Genomic DNA, 19,723 nt, shown 5'->3' with positions numbered 1-19,723 from the left:
TTTCTGAGCGCGTTCTTTGGCGGAGTCGGATACGCGACAAAAGAGCCTTCTGAGAAGGCCGGCTCGTAGATGACAATCTCCTTTTCACAATTCATGCCCGATCTGCCGAGCGGACAGAGACAGTCGAATCCGCCGGCCATGTTGACGCAGCGACCCGTACCGCACGCACCTGGGTAGCAAGTTTCGCCGATTTTGTCGCAGTTCAATCCGGAGAATCCAGACGGGCAGATGCAAGAGTAGCCCTGCTCGGTGTAGGCTTCTTGGCAGACGCCGCCGTTCTCGCACGGATTGAGAGCGCAAGTTTCGCAGGTGGTAATGCCGCGACTGTTGGTGGCGTCGCGGACCAGCTCGTGGGCAGAGGATCCGACGACTAGACGGCCGATGCAGCCGACGAAACCGCGGGAGAAACCGGCCAGTTTGTGGATGGAGCGGATGTTGGGAACGCCACCGATGTAGAGCGGCTCGATGAGGTCCAGTCCGAGGAAGCGGCCGCTGACCGATCCGTGGAATGTTCCGTCATCGTCAACGGTCATGGTGCCGTTTTTACGGTTGCGGGCCAGTTTCACCGTGTGCCATTTGCCCATGTCCAGCGGTTTGTCCGACTTGATGATGGCCGGACCGGCACCGACGTCGAAACGGAACTCGGGGAATCCGTTGTTGAGGCCGAAGGAGATAAAGTCGCCGCTTCCGCCCGCCTGCTGTCCGTTGTAGAGGATGAGGCCGTCGGGCGACTCGGGTTTGAAGGAGATTTCAATGTCGAATTCCATGTAGGCGTTGGGCAGCGTCGGCATCTGCATGTAGGAGAGCGGCGCCTGGGCAAAGTAAGGCACGACGCCAGTCACCACGAGAACCGTGGGGATGTCCATCGTCTCTTCGGTATTGCGGGCCGTGCAGACGTACGTTCCGGCATCTTCTGCCCTCACTTCCGGGATCGATAACTTCGACTTTCCATACAAAATTTTTCATTTTTTTTTTTAAATGGGTCAGATCATTTTTAAAATTAATCAATCTTATTTACGCCTTCGACTCTGGCGGATTTGGGAAGGATGCCTCCTTGACGCGACCACGTGTATTTGACGGGTTGGCGTAAATCCGTGCGGCATTCCATCATGACGGCCGACTGGACGGACACGGTGCGCGTTTCCACTGCGACATCGTCATTGTGTGGCATTTCATTATCGGCTATTTTCAAACGGGAGAAGAAAACAACAGATTTTCAGTTTAGAATCAGTAAAATCACACACTCAAGTTTCGTTTGCCATTAAAGAGACAAAATAGCCGTCGGTGGACTTACCGCGGTGATAAACATCCATATTTTGTTTTGTTTTTTGTTTTTTAAGAAAAGCAAGGTACGATTAAAGGAAGAGAGACACATGACACGATTAGAGTTCAACAACAAGACAATTCAACAGTTCAAAACGTACTTTCTATAGAGAGGACGTAATTCTCCTCGAACGTGCCGGCCGTGCTGAGCACCTGACAGCGATACACGCCGCCATTCTCCGGTTTGACATCCGTCACTCTGCAAAACGAAAAAAAAAAAAAATTAAATAAATAAATCAAATAAAATAAAAGCGGCTATTGCATCACCACGTATAGCATGAGGTGAATGCTATAACTTACCTGAGCAGGTTGCCGAGCACTTGGACGTTGCGCGAGAGGGAGCCACCGATGCGACGCCAAGAGACCAGGGCCGAAGGATCGCCAGTCACTTGGCAGCGCACTTCTAAGTTGTCGCCGCGACGCACCGACTCTTTGTTGGGCGTGAGACTGACGGCCAACGTGGGCGCTCCTGCACATGTACCAAAGCGGCCAACCGAAAGACGGGCACACAAAATCGAGAGACAAGCGAGAGAAAGAGATGGAGAAAGAGAGAGAGAGAGAAAAAAAAATGACAAAACAAAAAAAAAAAAAAAAAAAAAAAAGAAAATGAATCAGACACCGAAGAAAATAAATTTGTCATAAACATTTAAAAATCCCCCCAAATAAATTGAATAAAAAAGCGACACAATCACATCGAATACGATGCAACTGCCAAACCAACAAATCAAGCTCCCAAATGGATTACGTTTTCGATCATTCCACGAAGCTCATGCTCCCGCTCAGACACTAGAAACAAAACACTGACCCATTCCAAAAAAAAAAGCAAAAGACAAACACAAAAAGACGACACGACGGTATATCATAAAAAAAAAAAAAAAGGGGGGGGGGGGAAAAAAAAAAACAAAACAAACAAAGCCCAAATCATTGTTCACTAAACAACGTCACTGGAAGAATCAAACGTAGGACAAAACACGACGAGGACACGAGAGCACAAGACGAAGCCAATCAAAGCCTCAGAAAGCTATTTGCTCATTTTGCTTGTAAACCAAAAGGCAAACATTCCAATCAGCTGGTTGCAAACTGGTGTCAAAAGATATAAGAAATGCCTAGCGCTGTGTCTGTTCCAAAGGATGCAAATATAACCTTCAGGGAGGGTCCTTTGCTTTGTTTTTTTTTTTTGTTTTGTTTGTTTTTTTACGGGAGGGAGTTCCGATCGGTCTACACAGGTAGACACGCAGCATCTACTTTTTGCCACCTGCAAACACAATGGATCAGAGCGTCCCATTTCCCCCGTTGGTGAATATGAAAAATGAAAGCTCGACATCCTGTTGCGCGCACACCAGCCTCGTTCACGGTGAGGTGTGCGTGTATGTGTCAAGACTGTACGATTAATTTAGACGTTATCCCCTTCGTTTTTTTGTTTTTTTTTGCAATTTGGCCAGAAGTAAAGTTTGTTGTGGGGGACGGCTGGACACGACGCGATCACAATACACCTAGAGCCAATAATGATTGCGGCAGCAGAAGAAGGGAAAAATAAAAGGCAATTGAAATTGCTAGTTGAATCCCGCCAGAAATAAGAAAAAGATTTTGAAAAAAAAAAAAAAAAAAAAAAAAAAAGTAGAGAGAAAGGACGTGGACGAAACACTGCGACATAATTTGAGGGATGGGGCTGCTGTTTGCAGTTTGTTTATGAAATGTTTTTTGTCCCAGCAAAAGGAAAGCTTTTTTTTTTTTTTGTCTGCGTGTTGGATTAATTTGAATGTGAGCTGCGATTTGGGACGGGGGGAGAGTTTGAGAGAGACTCGTATAACGAACCGCGTATCTTGCGAGATCTGTATCCTTTAAAACAGTTGAACTCGTCCGACTTGTCTTTGCAATCGATTACGTTGTTACAACGCGTCGAATTCTTGAGGCACTGGCCGTCCTTGCATTGGAACTCGCTATGGGCGCACGACGCTTTGTCCGCTAGACACACATAGGTCAATGATCAAACGGTTTTTGTTTTAGAATTCCATGTGCAATCGTGCAACAAAGACAACGAAAAACTTTGGGTTTCTTATTTTTGGTTTTTTTTTTTTTTGAAATAGAGAAAATGGAAAAGAGAGAAAGAGAGAGAAAGTAATTCACCGTTCGAGTCTGTTTTTGTTAGGTGTGTTTTGTTTTTGGAACGGCGTAGAAGACGATGGTCAATCGAAATATGTTAATTGAAGAAGAAAAAAAAAATAATAAAAGAATAAAAGAAAAGAAGAAGAAGAGAATGGCTGCAAAAGAATCAAATTGTTTGCTGATCGTACAAAATGTCTGCGAGCCAAAAAATGAAAACAACAATCAAAGGAAGGTGGGGAAATGGGGGGGATACGTCTGGCCGTCTTTCAACTCGACACCGCGTTGTCTGTTTGTTTTTTGTTTTTTTTGAGACAGCCAGAAAGGTTCGAAAAAATTGGGGTTTTTTTTTCTTTTTCATAAAAGCTGGAAATCAAAAGGTGAAAAAAAAAAACAAAAAAAAACACGTTCCACGACGTCGTCGACTCTCTGTAAAACCTCAAATTAAATTCTAAAAACAATGGCATCTAAAAAGGTCAAAAGGTATAAGGAGCTGTGGGGTTGGGTGGGGCAGTTAGGCACTTATTAATGAATAGGGAGGGGGCAATAGAAAGTTAGATTAGATTTTTTCATATGTTTTCTCGTGGGTTATGTTTTTTTTTTTGTTTTGTTTTTTTTTTTTTTGGCAGTGATCATTTCATTTTGCGCGACGGACGCCCTCTACGGGCCTCGGCAGGCCGGCCTACGGCTTCCTGGTACTGCGCCCTACGTGCCCAGTTGGACGGTGGCTTACTTTTGACATTGAGAAGAACGTATTCGGATGACGTGCCCTGTCGTCCAGTCACTTCGCACAGGTAACGTCCAGCGTCGCTCGGCTGCACGTTCGTCAGTTCCAGTTTGTTTTCGGCCGTCTTGAAGGCGGTCGGAGGCAAGAGGCCTCGATCGCGGCTCCATTGGATGCGGCCAGTCGTTCCAGCTGCTAAATTGCAGCTCAACTCCACCGTGCTACCGATGTAGACGTCCGTCTGGCGCTGGCCTCCAGTCGTCCCGCTCACCACTCGATCCTCTGTTTTTTGTTTTTTGTTGTTGTTGTTGTTTTTGTTTTTGTTTTTTTCGCCATTTTGTTTTCATTTTCAATGAACCAATCAAGGTGTTCCAGATAGGGCCAAACGTCATGCATAAATAATAATCAACCGATGTAAAACTAACATTGAAAGCGCAACATGAAAGAAATGAAATGAAGACATGCGCCGATTTGTATCCACCACATCGAAAAAAACAACAAAAAAAAAACGCAAAATTGAAAATGTGTGTAACCTCTGCGAGGTGGCTGCTCGCGAAACTCCCACATCCAATCAGGACGCGGCAGAATCGGAGCAGTAGCTGTCCATTCCCGGTTAGCAGAATTGAGAACAAATTCAGATTTTAAGGCAATGCATTGAAATTCTTCAGACTCGGATTTTCTTTTTTTTTTTTTTAAATAAGACCTTCGTGTTCAAAGAAATGAATGTATCGCTTACCGTTGACGATGACTTCAGCCACGGCCTCGGCTTGGCCGACAGAGTTGCGGGCCGCGCACACGTAACGACCCGCATCGGAGACGGCGATGCCTCGGAACTACGCCAATGATAAATATGAAAATGTGCAAAAAAAACAAAAAAAAAAACAAAAAAACAAAAACAAATGAGGAATACCTGTAATTGGCCGTTGTTGACGAGGACGGCTGGCGGGAGAACGCCATCCATTTTGATCCAGTTGATGGTAATGGGTTGATCGCCGGAAGCTTCGCAGCGGATGTCCACCTGATCACCCGGTCGGACCACTTGACGTTGAGGTTCCAATCGAAGGCGTGGAGGAGCTAATTTTGAAAAACGAAAACAAAAACAAAAACAAAAACAATTCATGTAATTATACAAGAAAAATGCATGAATTAAAGCTAATAAATAATCGATCAAAAATGACGGAATAATACTCACACTTCCGAGCTGATGGCAAGGCATTTAAACATAAAAGCACATCATTATAATGTCAATAAAACAAATTAATCCTAAATTCAAAATTGATTTTTTTTTTTTTTACCTCTATTAAGGAGATCACAAGGATCTCCTATTGTCCACCAATGGAAAAGCGTCAAAACACACAAATAACCAACATGAAATATCACACTACTCTTGAAAAACAACAACAAAACAAAACAAAACAAAACAAAACTTACCAACGACTTCTAGGCGTCTGTCGGCGCTAAAAATCTGTGTGCCTTGCGAGCTGATGCCGACGCACGAATAGACTCCGGCCGCGTCCGGTTGGACGTTGCGGATGTAGAGAACACCGTCGCGAATCTCCTTGTCGGCTGGGAGCATTCCTCCGTCGCTGCGCACCCAATCCAAGTAGATTCCTTGCTGCGATCCGGTGAGGACGCAGCGCATTTCGGCCGTTCCGCCGACGGGGACACGGAAGAAATCGTCGCCGATGATGTTGCCGCCACCCGTGTTGCTGCTACCGTCCGTTTCGATTTCATTCTCTTCGATGTCACCGCGTCCGCTCGAGGCTTCGACGACGATCTGGATGCGCTCTTCCGTCAATCCGGCGTCGTTGCGGCCCGTGCAAGAGTAAGTGCCCTCGTCCGATTGTCCGACGCGGGTAATGTCGTATACAGCGATCTGCTGCGTCTCCTTGGCGTCGATGGCGTCAAAGAGGAATCCGGTGCGGAGTCGTCTCCACGAGACGGACGGCGCCGGATCTCCCTGAGCGCGGCATTCCAGCCTCAAGCGCTGGCCTTCTTTGACGCGGATGGGTCCGTTGTTGGCGTTGGGACTGATGGTGACGACGGGAATCGACTGGATCGTCAAAGTGGCCACTCCCGTGATGCTTCCGGCGTCGTTCTCGGCCGTGCAAACGTACTGGCCCTGTTCGTTGCCAGTGACGCGGTTGAACCGGATGACGCCTCCGTCCAGCTCTTCGACGTTATTGGGCAGAGGTCGGCCGTCGACGCGGGCCCATCTGGCGCGGGGCGTCGGGATGCCGGCCGTGACTCTGCACTGGAAGAGAGCGCTTCCTCCTTGCACCACTGTCTGTTTCGTCTGCGGGTAGAGTTCGACGGCCGGAGGCTCTCGCCGTTCGACTTCGACGATGGCGGACGCCTGGGCAACTCCGCCGGGATTCTCGGCCGTGCAAATATACATTCCTCGATCGCTGACCATGGCGTTAACGATGCGGAGTACTGGCCCGGTGACCAGGATGTTATTGGTAAATCCCTCTCCGACCTTGGTCCAGCGGACGGTGGGTGACGGATCACCAACGGCGAGACACCTGAGCTCGGCCGAAGTGCCCTGGGAGATGGTTTGTCTGTCTGGCTCGATACGGACAGTGGGCGGACCTCTGTAGGCCAAAACGGTGACGCGGGCCTGCGATTGCTGCTTGTAGCCCGAAACGGTGGTGACGGTGCAGACGTAAATGCCGGAATCGGACGGCGAGGCGCTCGGGATGGTCAAGACGCCAGCCGATTGGCCGGCATTGGCGGGTAGGGGACCCTCCGATCGGGTCCAACGGATGACGGGGACGACCCGATCACCAACGACTTCAGCGCGGCACACCAGGCGGATCGTTTCGCCGCGACGGGCTGTCGTGTCCGTAGGGGCAATCACCACTTGGACGGGATTCTCTTCCGGTTGTGGCGCAGGTTCTGCATTTTTTAAAAATTATTATTATTCATTTATCTCTAATTTCGTGCTAATTTAAATGCCTAAAAACCGGACCTGATCGAACGTAAATGTTGACTCGTCCGGTGCTGGTTCCGGAAGGATTGCTAGCAGTGCAGGTATACTCTCCTTCGTCCGATTTGCGAACCGAGGCGATTTTGAGCACTCCGTCGGTCGTCGGGACCTGCGTGGAACGAAACGACACGTGATGCAGATTTGCAATAGCGACTTGTTTCGTTGAAAACGTACGAGAATTTCGCGGGCAGACAGCCACTGAATGCTGGGCGCAGGGAAGCCTTGGGCTGTGCAGCGCACGTCGATGCTCTGTCCAAGCTGCGCCTCGACGTAGCGTGGCTCAACAGAGACCAGCGGCGGGCTCGGACTTTGACCTAACGTTCCACCAACAATCAAACAAAACACTATTAAATACTGGACTTTTTTTTTCTTTTTTTTCGTACAATTTTCAAAAGAGTAACATAAAAATGATGAAAGAAACATCGAATTCAAAACGAAATCCACGGAAAAAAGAAAGAGCGTCAAAAGAGAGGCGCGTGTGGAACGTGGAGGATGTACCTGTCATTGTGCCAACATCCATAAAGAAAGCTGTCGTGCCACACACAAAAAGGTAAATCAATCAAACATCAGAATTTAAAGGCAACAGAAAAAAGGACACCCAGATGAGAAGGGAGAAGACGAACATCATTTGAAAACGTCACGGAACAACCAACCTCCGACGTTGAGGACGACCGTCTCGGTGACGACGCTGATGCCGTCCTGGCCGCTGCAGACATAAGTGCCCGAGTCGGTATGGCGGATGTCGGTGATGATGAGAACACCACGACGGTCATCTTGAGCGCGACCGGCCGGAAGCGAACCGCCTTCCTTGGCCCAGCGAAGAAGCACTTGCCGGCCGACTAACGATTGCCCACTGCAACGGAAGCGGACCGTCGATCCGACTTCGGCGATTTGAATTCTCGGGTCGGTCACGGTCAGCACGATGGTCGGGCTGGCCGGAGCTGGTGGGGCCACGGGCCGTTGTTGATCGGCATCTAAAACCGGGTCAGAAAATCAGGACGAAAATGAGCACGTGTTCACGCTAGACGGTTACAACTAGTTTTCCTCTCAAACGTGACACGAACATTCAGTTTGAAAAAAAAACAAAAACAAAAAACGAATCAAGCCAAAAGACGGACACGTACACAGTAAAGACACAAACGGACAAGCACATTGCACACTGATGCCAAGCCGTGTTAACGTGTTAAGAATTCAAGTTTCATCGGCGTGTACGTGTGTTCGTGAAACGAGAAGCGACAACATGGGACGGAGATGAAAAAATCAAGCGCAACGTTGTCGGTTTGCGACGGACGAAAATGGAACGACGGACGGTTTCGTTTGTGGATTTTTTGTTTGTTTGTTTTGTGTTTTTTTTTTTTTTTTTTTTTTTTTGCGACAATGAAAATAGAAGAAGAAAAAAAAAAAAAAACACGTTTTCTTTTCGTGTGGTTTGTTTCGTGATTGGACAGGCAACCTGCTGGCTGGATCAGAGCCGTCAGTTCGCCGAGGACTAGGCCTTCGGTGTTGGTGACGCGGCATTTGACTTGGCGATGGCTGGCGTCGATGAGGAGGGACAATGAGCGTCGGTGGCCCCAAGGGAAGTGATTGAGCACGTCACTGACCGGCTTGCCGACCATAAACGCCTTGCTGACCGACGCTGGAAGCATTTTGCCATCAACGTGATTGTGGCCAATGGGCTGGATATCGATTTCGAGCCGTTCCATGCTGAAATAGGCGCAGACGAAATTGACCACTTGTCCGGCCGTCGCTTGCGCTCTCATTGGAACCAGTTCCATTCGTATTCCACCTGATGTTTTTTGGGGTTTTTTTTGTTTTTTTTTTTCGTTTTTGTTTTTGTTCGCCGCATTGCAAAGTGGGCGCATTTGAAAGAGGAGGCACACAAGAATGGGTGAGAAATAAACAACAAAAACATGCACTAGCCTACTCGTACTGGCAAATTCATGCGCTCCCCTCCCTACCCGAACAACATCCCTAACAAAGTGTACCAAAAAACTGGAACAACCCAACCAAAATGAATTCGATTCTTATCAATAAAAAACATTATGAGAAAATGAAATTGCTGTCGATAGCGGCAAAAAAAGTCAGAAAAACCCATAACCGATAGTCATAGAAGAAAAAAAAAAAAAAAAAAAAAATATTATACATCATGCTTGACGGACAAATGTCCACTACTAAGAAATAAATCTGGCCAGTCGAAACGGAAAAAAAAGAAAACGTGTCTCGCTTTACCTTGGATTTCGCAATTGCGGCCGCTGAATCCTCGACGGCAGTTACAAACGACACGATTGTCCGACTGCTGGACGCAATTCTCCTCGTTGCTGTTGCACGGACAGCGGCGGCATTGGCCCGTCAGTCCAGACGATCGGTCGCGATAATATCCCGGCGCGCATTGCTCGCACGACGTTCCAACGTGGCCCTCCGGGCAGCGACATTCTTCGACATCGCGCGGCTGCTCTTGGCCGTTGTTGGTCGGCACGGCCGTATCCATGACAACGTTGCTGATGCTGGCGTAAGCCATGCTGTAGCTGTACGTGGCCCTGACTTCGATGGTCTGAAGATCGGACAGGACGCGCATCATGTCTTCGCGCGTGACGGCCAATCCCGTGTCGAGTCGCCGCCATCCGCCCGTCTCTCTCAGAGGGACCGTGTACGTCACCGTCTGGCCGGGTCGGATTTGATTCGGGTTGATAAAAGCCAAAGAGGTTCGTCCGCTCGTCAAAATGACGTCACTGTCGGTGAAACGCTGACCCACAGCGCCTTGACGCTCGTCGTACCGTTGCGTGATGGAAATTTGACCGCCGTAAGACGTCACCTGGAATTCATTTTCTCGTTAGTCTCCTAATTGATGGAAGGCAATGAACGAAGAGCTGTACCTTGTTGCCAGTAAATTCTGCTGGCAAAGACCAGTAGAGTTTCGGCGATCTGGCCGGTGTCGAAGAGAACGTGTAGCTGATTTCGTTTTGATCAATGTTGATCCTCAAATTAGGGACTGAGACTCCGTTGCGCTCGCTCAGGATGAATCCGTGCTGATTGTCGGTTATTTGCACCGTCACCTGCGAGCGGTAAAGTTTGGCCGAATTGCATTCGCGTGCCACGCCCGAGCAGAAACAATTCAAACATCCTAGCGGATTCTGTTCCATCAGACCAAACGATCCTTCACGGCAGCGATCGCAACGAGGTCCTTCGCAATTGGCCTATTCAATTCAATTATTTTATCGTTTTAAATTTATGCATGTGCACTGGTTTCATTTCAGAGCTGAATTCATACCTTGCAAGCACAAGAACGGCCGTCGGCGCAATCGGGGCGGAGCGAACCGCGCGGATCGCAAGAACAAGTCGGTGGACGACCTCCATCCGGACGGCAATCGTTCGAAGTGCCTAATGTGGCATCGCCAGTGTACCCGGCTTCGCAAAGTTCGCATTCTTCACCGGTCGTGTGATCGCGACAGTTGACGCACACGCCAGTGTCTGAATCGCATTCGTTAGAGTGGCCGTTGCAGTTGCACGGCTCGCAAAGACCCAAATAAACTCCCTGGACAGAGCGAGTGTATCCAGCGTCGCAATCCTCGCACGAGAGACCCTTGTAGCCTCGCGGGCAGGAACACTGCTCGACGGCGTAAGCCCGAGTCTGTCCAGTGTTTCTTTCTTCGGCAATGTCCATCGACACTTCAGAGAGCCTTTGGAAATGTTAAAAAAAAAAAAAACGATTCCAATCATATGGAAATGTTTGATTTAAAACATAAAAATCTTACGAGGCTTCAGAGGTGCGGGTGGTGTAGGTGGCTTTAATCAGGATGGAATCCAAATCGGCCAGCACCATCAGCAAATGTTCACGATCGGCTGGACGTCCATCTTCGCGTTGCCAATATTGTTCAGTTATGGGCACAGAGATGGCGACAGATCTCGATGCTTCGACTGGATCTCGGCGGTAGTGCAACAATCGAATGTTGTTTCCTTTCATGTCCACGTCTGGAGCGTTGTTGGGAGAGCTGCGGCCGCCCGGTTGCGGGACGTAACGCACCGTGTAGTTAAGGAAGCCGCCGTAAGATGTCACTTTATCGCCAATGAACTTGGACGGTACTTTCCAGTAATGCACCTATGAATGTCGTCCAATGAATCGTTAAATGAATGGTGAAAAATGTCCGGCTATCTGAATTATGTATACCTCATTGGACAGCCTGTTGAAATCACGGTAAACGATTTCACGACTGACTGAATTGACAGTGACACGTTCGACAATGTTTTCACGTCTGCTCTTATCAGTCAGACCGAACCCTTGGATGTCTGTCGTGAAGACGGTTCTTATCTAAAAATAACGTCAACAAATTGAAATGAATACGAGAAACACAGGCTCAGGTTATTAAGAAATTTCAAATGACCTGTTGACGGTACCAATTAGAGGCCGAGCAAGTTTTGGTGATGCCCATACAGAAACAGTTGATGCATCCGTCCTGATTGTCGGCGTTCAACGTGAACGTGTTGGGTTTGCATTGGTCGCATCGCGGGCCGGTGACCAAATCCTGCGCAACATCCAAAATTAGAACGTGAGTTGTTTTTTTTGTTTTTTTTTCAAAGATCAATTGCGAATCTACTGAAACAATTTTAGCGAGTGTGATGTGTTCGAACTACTTGCTTTGCGTTTTTACAATTTCATCAAATGAAACTGCGTCAAATACGTAAATACGGTTGACACTTAAACCTACCAGTTTGTTTGATCATCCGCAGCGATTGCATAGCATTAGAAATAAGACATTTGATACGTATATAGAAACAACATCGCAAGACGAGACACTTTCATCCTTTTTTTTTTTTTAAATTTAAAAATGTTTTGATGTTGGACAATTACCTTGCAGATGCATCCGCTGGTGGTAGACGATCCGTTGACGATTCCGGCCAGGTTGCATTGAGCTGCGTTGGTTGCAATCAAATTGAATTAATAAAAATAAAACGCTCTTTTTCCTAGGATCCACGTGTTTCTTTCAAAAATGAAAATATCGTTGTGTGTCGTGTTGTTGTGCGTAGTGTGCCGTGTAGCCGTGAGTGTCCCCTTTACCAAACCAGAGCCATTTCCAAAAAAAAACCCCCCAAAAAACAAGCCGATAAGAATGTAAAACTTACCTCTGAAACTGAACTCGTCACTGCCATCGAGGCAATCTTTATGACCGTCGTTAAAGAGACGTACGCCTATGCAACTACCATCGGCACAAGTCCAGTGAGTGTGAGGATCGCACGCTTTTCATGTTAGATCATGCGCACGCAGCAAAGGAATTGAAAGTGGAGAAGGCAAGAGCAGCAAGAAAGTGAGTAGAGGAGAAGAGAAAGAGACAGTAAGTCATGCAAGCCGTACCGGCCAAAAGAAAGTGAAATGAAAAGGAGGTGAAAACAAAAGAGTGCGGACATGCAGGTGCAATCAAACTTACTATAAGTGCAACCGATTTCGTCGGTGGCGTCTCGGCAATCGACGCGACCGTCGCAACGCTCCGATAGATGGACGCACGTGCCATCGGCACAACGGAAGTGGCGATCCGATTCGCATCCTTCAATCATCCATGCAAACGTCTCTTGTGTTCGTTATTTAAGAAAATTAAAACGGGGGGAGGGAGAGTCTACTGGAACAAACCTGGACAATTGCACTCGTCGCTGTGGTCTTTGCAGTCGAAATGGCCATCGCATCGAAGCGATTTGTCCAAGCACAATTCGCCACTGGCGCATTGGAACCTGGTGGCCAGGTCGCATCCTTTACGATGCGATCCAGTGCGTTTTCAAATCGGAAAAAAAAAGAAAAAGTGATTGGGATAAATAAGAAATAAAGCAGGTGAGAAAGCGATGCTGAACTTCAGAGGTTGAACTTCAGAGGCTGAACTTCAGAAGCTGAACTTCAGAGGCTGAACTTTAGAGGCTGAACTTCAGAGGCTGAATGAAATCTACTGAAATGTAAAGAGGGTCGAGGTAGAGACCTTGGATGGGGCAGTAGACTTCGTCGGTGCCGTCGGGGCAGTCGACGTTACCGTCGCAGTATCTAGTACTGTTGATGCATTGGCTGTTGGCGCAACGCCATTCCCATTTGGCATCGCAGCCTTTGTCAATCGCAATGTTCAGTTTCGTGTGTGTTTTGTTTTTTTGTTTTGTTATGCCACCATGTCACCAAGGGACGCAATCACCAACGACATCATGCAAAAGCCAACATTAGCACCAGCCAAAAGAAAAAGGATCAAAAACATAGACGAATAGATAAATAAATGATCGATCCAACTACCCTAGCCCCTACAGAATCCAAATACCTACGGGAAAAGCAAGAGACTTTTAACCACAAAAGGAACCATTTACTACGGCCTATGGATAAAAACCTTGACAGTTGAGCTCGTCCGTGTAATCGTAGCAGTCGCGGTAGCCATTGCAACGTTTGCTCGCATCGATGCATCGCTCGTCGCATTGCCATTGGCTTGTCGGATCGCACACTAGAATTTTCAAAAAAGGCCAAGCCCAACGTGCGGCATGCAGTTAGTCAATCAAAAAGGGGTTAGCAAAACTACTTGGCCATGCTGTTAAGGTTCATTTCGCCATGCACAATGCCCAAAATTGAAATAGAAAATGAAACTTACTTTGCATTGGGCAATCGAATTCGTCACTGCGATCACGGCAATCGAAACGGCCGTCGCAGTGCCGCCTGACGTCGATGCAACTGCCATCGTAACACGTCCATTCGTAATTAGGATCGCATGCTGTGACACGGTCGTGCAATATTAGTCGTTAATTAGCATGCAAATTTTGAGCAAGGAAATGAAGGTACGTAAGGGAAAAAAAAAAAAAAAGTACGTCGAGGTGGTGGACAATTGATTTCATCGCTACTGTCGCTACAATCCAAACGACCGTCACAACGTCGCCTGACGTCGACGCAGGTGCCGTCGCTAGGACAAGTCCATTGGTAAGTCGAATCGCAAACTAGTAGCCAAAAAAGCAGTTGAGGTCAAAGAGCCAAATGCCATGCGAGTGCAAAAAAAAAACAAAACATAATTGTGTGTGTGAAATTGACCCGTCCCCGTGTGTGTTGAATTACCGGAAAATAACAATGCCATTAATCATTTTAGAAAATAAAAAAAAAAATGAAAACTTACATGTTTCCGGAAGACAGCGGCCCAAATAACGGCCGGAACTGGTTTCCTCACGTACAAATCCAGGGGCGCAAGACTAAAAAAATTACAAATAAATTCAATCAACCATCGATTATCGTTTAAAAAAAAAGATGTTACGTCGCAAGATAGGCCGATGTAGCCGCGTGGGCAACGACATTCTTCCACCAAGACGGCCTGTCCCTGATTGTAGTCTTGTTCAATGGCCGTGTCCATGCGGATGTTGGTGATGGTCGTGTCTAATACGCTGCTCTCCACATACGAAGCGCGGATGAGGAAATATTCAATCGATTGGAGGACCATCATCAGATCTTCGCGTCTGGCCGGCTCGCGCGAATCCGGTCCCTTGGTCCACTCTTCCGGCAGGAAGCGAACAGACACTTCGGCCGGCTGGTTGGCCTCGAGACGGACTCGGCTCTCGTGGAACAGGGTGATGCCGTTGCCTCGCAAAATGACATCCGGTGAGCGGACGGCGGAACCGGAACCGCGATAGGTCAGACGGTATTTGATTTGGCCGCCGTAAGAGAGGAGCTGATATCCGCGGTGGGAAGGCGGCAGATTGAAATAGGCCACTTCGCTCCTGGAATTGAAATCGCGTCTATAGGCCTGGATGCCGTCGTTGGCGTTGGGTGAGCGGAGGTAGACCCGATTGGCAGCGCCGGAAGCGCCAGCGTCTCTGGAGGAGAAGAGGCGAGCGCTCGACGACGAGCGGATCGTGTCGGTGCGGAGCGTGATCAGCTGGAACTGGTCGGTCGGCGGAGGCAATTGCGAGACGTAAAGCGAGCTGGAACTGCACTCTTTGGTGTGGTCGAAACAGAAGCACGGGACGCAATCGGCCGGCGAAACGGCGGCCGAGTTGAATTCCTCATCGATGCAGAGATCGGCGGCCGGTTTGACGACGACGATGCAGTCCGGCACGGCGAACGTCGATCCCTTTTTGATTTGTAAAGCCAATCGTTTTTCAGAACGAAATGAAACAAGAGTCAATGGAAATGAGTTACCTTGGCGTTGATGGCTTCGCAGCTGTAGGCGCCCTGATCGATGATTTGGGCGTCGGTGCAAGTGAGGACGCCGAAACCCGATTCTGACGTCATCGTGCACTTGGAGGGGACGTGACCCCAGTTGAGACGCCAAACGACTTCCGGAGTGGGAACACCGACGGCCGTGCAATTGATAACGATCGTCGTGCCCAAATTGATCATGACCATCGGAGGCGGCGGGATCAGGATCGTCGGTTTGGCTGCCGCGTGGAAATGAATCAATTTGATGGATGAATCAAGTCGAATGTCAAGTGCAAAAGAGACTTACAGCAGCCGATTTCGTCACTGCGATCCTGACAGTCGAGTTCCATGTCGCAGTGGAAAGAGCGCGGGATGCACTGGTTCTGCGATTGGCACTGGAACTCGTCGTGACGGCACGCGGATCCTGAATTCAATCACATTTAAACATGGATATCATTTTAAAATAGCTTCTTTTTAAAGAACCTGGTGGACTTGGTTTGCAATAAAGTTCGTCTGAATTATCTCCGCAATCATCGTCGCCGTCGCATCGCCAGTTCTTCAAGACGCATCGCTTGTTGGCGCATTGGTATTCGTTCGGCTGACAGCCCAACAAACCTTTGCAATACGAAAAAAAAAAAAAAAATGCGTATTAGAATTTAAAAAGAGCAATTGAAAATAAATAGAGTTGCTTACTGCATCGCATTTCGTCCGACTGGTCGGAACAGTCAAAATCTCCATCGCAAACGGCATTCTTCGGGATGCATTCACCATTCGTGCAAGTGGCCTCGTTGACTCCGCAAGCCGTTGGCGGACGTGTTGTCGGTTCGGCAACTGTCCATTTCAATTGAGGGAGAGTTAGGAGATTTTTCTAGCAAATGATCTATCGCATGCGTTTAGAATAAAACAACCGAACAAAAAAAACAAACAAACAAAACATCAAACGCCGATCATGCATGTCGGCGGCCACACACACTTTTGGCGTGCGTTTCAAGTTTTACCGTGATCGGACGGGAAAAGGAAACGATCGACATCCGACTGGAACTTTGAGTTGACGAAGGGGAAGTCGAGCCGGGAATTTTGAATTCCCGACCGATTGCGAGCCGATCCACGAGCAGCTTTTTATTTGAATTATTAGTGTGTGAAATTGCGTGAAAATGGGTGATGCATTTTTCATGTTAGTATCTTTTTTTGTTTTTGTTTGGGCGACACGAGAAAAGATGGGCTGATTTTTTTTTAAATGTTCTTACATGCTTCCACTTTGAGATAGACGGAGACGCGGGCTCCGGGAGTTGTGGCCGGATAGCCGATGGCCTCGCAAATGTACGTTCCAGTATGCTCGGGTTGAATGTTGGGCATTTCCAGACGTCCGTTGACGTCGCGAGTGGAGGGAGGCAGAGCCATACCGCTTCCGCGGGTCCATCGAACTGGCGCTCGTGCTGGCCCTTCATCTCGGCACTGGAACACCACCTCACGACCTAATGCAAACGGTTTCGCATTTCATGGTGAGTTTCATTCATAACAGGATTGAATCGATTTCTACGTGAAAGCGGGTTAAATAAACACGAAGGGCATACTTACCAATGATGCCTTCATTTGAATGGTTAGGCAGCGTGTAAATGGAATGAATAAAATATCGCATTTTCCAATTCAATTTTTAAGTTCTTACCTTGCAGAATGGTCTGATCGGCCGGGTAAGTTTTCAAATTCAGCTCGTCGTTTTTGGATGCTGCCAATGAAACGGAAATCAAATGAAAATTTAAAAATGAATGGCACGTCCTAATTATTCTTATGTTTAGTTTTTTTTTTTTTTTTTTTTTTTAATGCGTGAGGAGAATTGATGATGATGGTAGTCAACATTCAAGTTAGTGCGACAGCAGAAACTAATGTTCTAGACATGTAGAGTTGTCGATCACGGATGGAATCACAGCCGCACGAGATTGCCAAAATGCCCTAGCGTATCCTTAATGGTAGTCGATGTTACGTACACGAGTTCTAGCGTTTTGATACATCACATAGAGAGAGAGAGGCGTGTCTTTCTTCACAAGTTGGCAAAGAAATGCCGAGAGATCGATGAAGCCAAAATGGTGGACAAATAAGAAGAAGAAGAACATCAGAGTGGAACAACGGGGCAAGACAAGGACGAAGGAGAAGGGGAGCAGCAAACACGAGGAATGAGTTATGTCTAGAGATGGGCATGACGCTGTTATTTGTCTTTTTTCTCTTGACTGCACACACACACACACACATAAACACGCACACGAGGCAAAAACCAAAAAAAAAAAAAAAAAAAAAAATGGTTCCTTTGTTTTCAGAGGCTTAGTTTGAATGTTGTTGTTGGTTGATAGCGTCGATGAGCAAACTTACGACAGTCGAATTCGTCGCTGGATTCTGGGCAGTCGATTTGGCCGTCACAGCGGCGCTCCATCGGGATGCACGGACCGTTCTCGCACGAGAACTCACCCTCCGGACACTTGGTCCATTCTTCATTTTGTTTTCGTTTCATATTACAAGACGGGGTTTGAGTCTTAACATCTTACCAACTCATTTGACAACGTTGTTTTTTAACCGGCCAAATCATCTTACTTTTCTAATTGATTCATTTTAAGCTTATTGAAATCAGACTAGATCTTTTTGTACAGGTCATGAACGAGATGAACGGATGATGGAAGTGATTGCGAAAATGAAACTTACGGCATTCGACCTCGTCGGAAAAGTCTTGACAGTCTCGACTGCCGTCGCACACCAAACTGTAGGGCACGCACTGATTGCCGCTGGCGCACCTGAATTCGCCGTTTTTGCATTGAACACCTGACATTTTTGAAGGCGCAAAATGATTGAGAACTGGTCAAAAGAAACTGGTGAGCATAGGAAATACTTGCCGCAATCGCTTTCGTCGCTCCGGTCGGGGCAGTCGACGGTCCGATCGCATCGTCTGGAACCTTCGATGCATTGGCCGCTGTTGCAACGGAACTGATCCGTCCGGCATTCTAATTGAAAGCAAACCAAAAAAAAAAAAAAAATCATTCATTTTCTAAGGGAATTCTTCAAGTATGGACCAAACGGAACGTGCTGGCGATCTACTAACTACTGAAAACCATTCCAAAAAAAAAAATCAAATAAAAAATCAAATCAAATAAAAACATCTACTTTGACACGTAGAATCCACCAGATGGCGGGACTAGTCTTTACGGGAGTGGCATCGTCAACAACAAGCAGGTGCTTAACTAGACAAGGCAAGTCTAACGAATTGCTTTTGAGATGCGATGATTAGATTTCGAACCGGTGCAATTCATCTCGTCTGTGAGATCGATGCAATCGTAGAAATTATCGCATCGCATGGCCGGCTCGATGCAGCGGGCCAGATCGCAAGCGAACTCGTTGGGCCGGCAACGCTTGCCATCCGTGCCTTCTAGTAACGACGAAGACGAGACTGTTTTGTATTATTTCAGCATTCATCAAACACGAACCTCAACGTTAGTCAATTTTCATGTCAATACACGTCACTCGATCCAACTGATTACCGTATTCAAGCCTCAAATGTTAGTTTGTTTTTTCAAAATTAATAAAGCTGGGCTCGTGGTGTAATAAAAGTACAAGAGACTTACCGCAATCTTCTTCATCGGATTCGTCCGGGCAATCGTAACGAGCGTCGCAACGCCGTCGGGAATCCAAGCACGTCCCGTCTCTGCATCTGAACTGATACTCGGTGCAAACTGTTGCGGGAAAAAAAAAAAAAAAAAAATAGAAATTAAATTAAGTGTTCCACTTGCATCCGACAAATGCAACAATGAAAGCAAAACAAACAAACAAACAAAAAAAAAAAGGGCTTGAAAATGAAAAAGAGGCAACCAAAGAAATAAAAGAAAAAAACCTGGAGGGGGAGGTGTGGCACAACCGACTTCATCTTCGCGATCCGGACAGTCGACGATGCCATCGCATTTTTGATTGGACGGGATACAGAAACCACTGGACGAGCAGTGGAACTGATCGGCCATACAAGAAGCTGCACGGACAAACGAAAAAAAAAAAAAAAAATAGCAAAAAAAAAAAAAAAAAAAACAGAAGAGAAAACAAACAAAAGATTTACACAAGCGAAACAAGCAAGCGTCACAAGAAATATAGAAATCAGCGCGAGATGATCAAGATTATGAAACGATTTCATACTCGTTATCAAATTTATACGATCGCTGCCCCCTTTCCCCCAGTGTCTTTCCTTTTTCTAGATTGGATTTGAATAGAAATCGGCTTGTACGAAGCTGATCGAATGATAGCCCCTCTTTCTTGAAACAATTCTAGCGTGAAACGTTAATCCTATTTGGCTCTGAATCGGAAACAATCAAACAAAAAAAAAAGAAAAGCCCCATTTTGATCTAAAAAAAAGATGAACTGTACGTGTGCGGAAAGCCAAGAAAATGTGCCCCTTGAAAAAAAAAGAGAGAAGGTAGTAACGATT

The 19,723-nt window shown here is 47.1% G+C and overlaps 1 protein-coding gene across 1 annotated transcript in view; it reads right to left on the bottom strand.

Moving 5' to 3' along the window:
• The window catches only part of LOC130699233 (basement membrane-specific heparan sulfate proteoglycan core protein-like), a 43,639-nt gene that overhangs the window by 2,099 nt on the left and 21,817 nt on the right, over positions 1 to 19,723 (bottom strand). The window contains exons 16-56 of the mRNA XM_057521540.2: positions 19,142 to 19,273; positions 18,876 to 18,983; positions 18,150 to 18,257; positions 17,962 to 18,078; positions 17,635 to 17,751; positions 16,937 to 16,996; positions 16,518 to 16,745; positions 16,269 to 16,385; positions 15,964 to 16,101; positions 15,754 to 15,885; positions 15,578 to 15,694; positions 15,271 to 15,509; positions 14,390 to 15,202; positions 14,255 to 14,327; positions 13,956 to 14,081; positions 13,742 to 13,861; positions 13,487 to 13,597; positions 13,097 to 13,216; positions 12,760 to 12,876; positions 12,560 to 12,676; positions 12,258 to 12,371; positions 11,986 to 12,047; positions 11,519 to 11,659; positions 11,305 to 11,445; positions 10,892 to 11,235; positions 10,408 to 10,816; positions 10,013 to 10,333; positions 9,369 to 9,951; positions 8,593 to 8,925; positions 7,793 to 8,113; positions 7,314 to 7,453; positions 7,122 to 7,248; positions 5,582 to 7,048; positions 5,061 to 5,224; positions 4,887 to 4,983; positions 4,160 to 4,432; positions 3,139 to 3,288; positions 1,624 to 1,792; positions 1,425 to 1,522; positions 1,019 to 1,182; positions 1 to 944 (exon numbers count right to left, since the gene is read on the bottom strand). Of these exons, the coding sequence (XP_057377523.1) occupies positions 1 to 944; positions 1,019 to 1,182; positions 1,425 to 1,522; positions 1,624 to 1,792; positions 3,139 to 3,288; positions 4,160 to 4,432; positions 4,887 to 4,983; positions 5,061 to 5,224; positions 5,582 to 7,048; positions 7,122 to 7,248; positions 7,314 to 7,453; positions 7,793 to 8,113; positions 8,593 to 8,925; positions 9,369 to 9,951; positions 10,013 to 10,333; positions 10,408 to 10,816; positions 10,892 to 11,235; positions 11,305 to 11,445; positions 11,519 to 11,659; positions 11,986 to 12,047; positions 12,258 to 12,371; positions 12,560 to 12,676; positions 12,760 to 12,876; positions 13,097 to 13,216; positions 13,487 to 13,597; positions 13,742 to 13,861; positions 13,956 to 14,081; positions 14,255 to 14,327; positions 14,390 to 15,202; positions 15,271 to 15,509; positions 15,578 to 15,694; positions 15,754 to 15,885; positions 15,964 to 16,101; positions 16,269 to 16,385; positions 16,518 to 16,745; positions 16,937 to 16,996; positions 17,635 to 17,751; positions 17,962 to 18,078; positions 18,150 to 18,257; positions 18,876 to 18,983; positions 19,142 to 19,273 (9,772 nt within the window). The remainder of the gene's footprint in view (positions 945 to 1,018; positions 1,183 to 1,424; positions 1,523 to 1,623; positions 1,793 to 3,138; positions 3,289 to 4,159; positions 4,433 to 4,886; positions 4,984 to 5,060; positions 5,225 to 5,581; positions 7,049 to 7,121; positions 7,249 to 7,313; positions 7,454 to 7,792; positions 8,114 to 8,592; positions 8,926 to 9,368; positions 9,952 to 10,012; positions 10,334 to 10,407; positions 10,817 to 10,891; positions 11,236 to 11,304; positions 11,446 to 11,518; positions 11,660 to 11,985; positions 12,048 to 12,257; positions 12,372 to 12,559; positions 12,677 to 12,759; positions 12,877 to 13,096; positions 13,217 to 13,486; positions 13,598 to 13,741; positions 13,862 to 13,955; positions 14,082 to 14,254; positions 14,328 to 14,389; positions 15,203 to 15,270; positions 15,510 to 15,577; positions 15,695 to 15,753; positions 15,886 to 15,963; positions 16,102 to 16,268; positions 16,386 to 16,517; positions 16,746 to 16,936; positions 16,997 to 17,634; positions 17,752 to 17,961; positions 18,079 to 18,149; positions 18,258 to 18,875; positions 18,984 to 19,141; positions 19,274 to 19,723) is intronic.

Source organism: Daphnia carinata, chromosome 7, assembly GCF_022539665.2.
Source record: "Daphnia carinata strain CSIRO-1 chromosome 7, CSIRO_AGI_Dcar_HiC_V3, whole genome shotgun sequence".
Lineage (NCBI taxonomy): Eukaryota > Metazoa > Arthropoda > Branchiopoda > Diplostraca > Daphniidae > Daphnia > Daphnia carinata.
The sequence above is the reverse complement of the archived record's forward strand: the minus strand, read 5'-3'. Positions and strand labels throughout refer to the sequence as shown.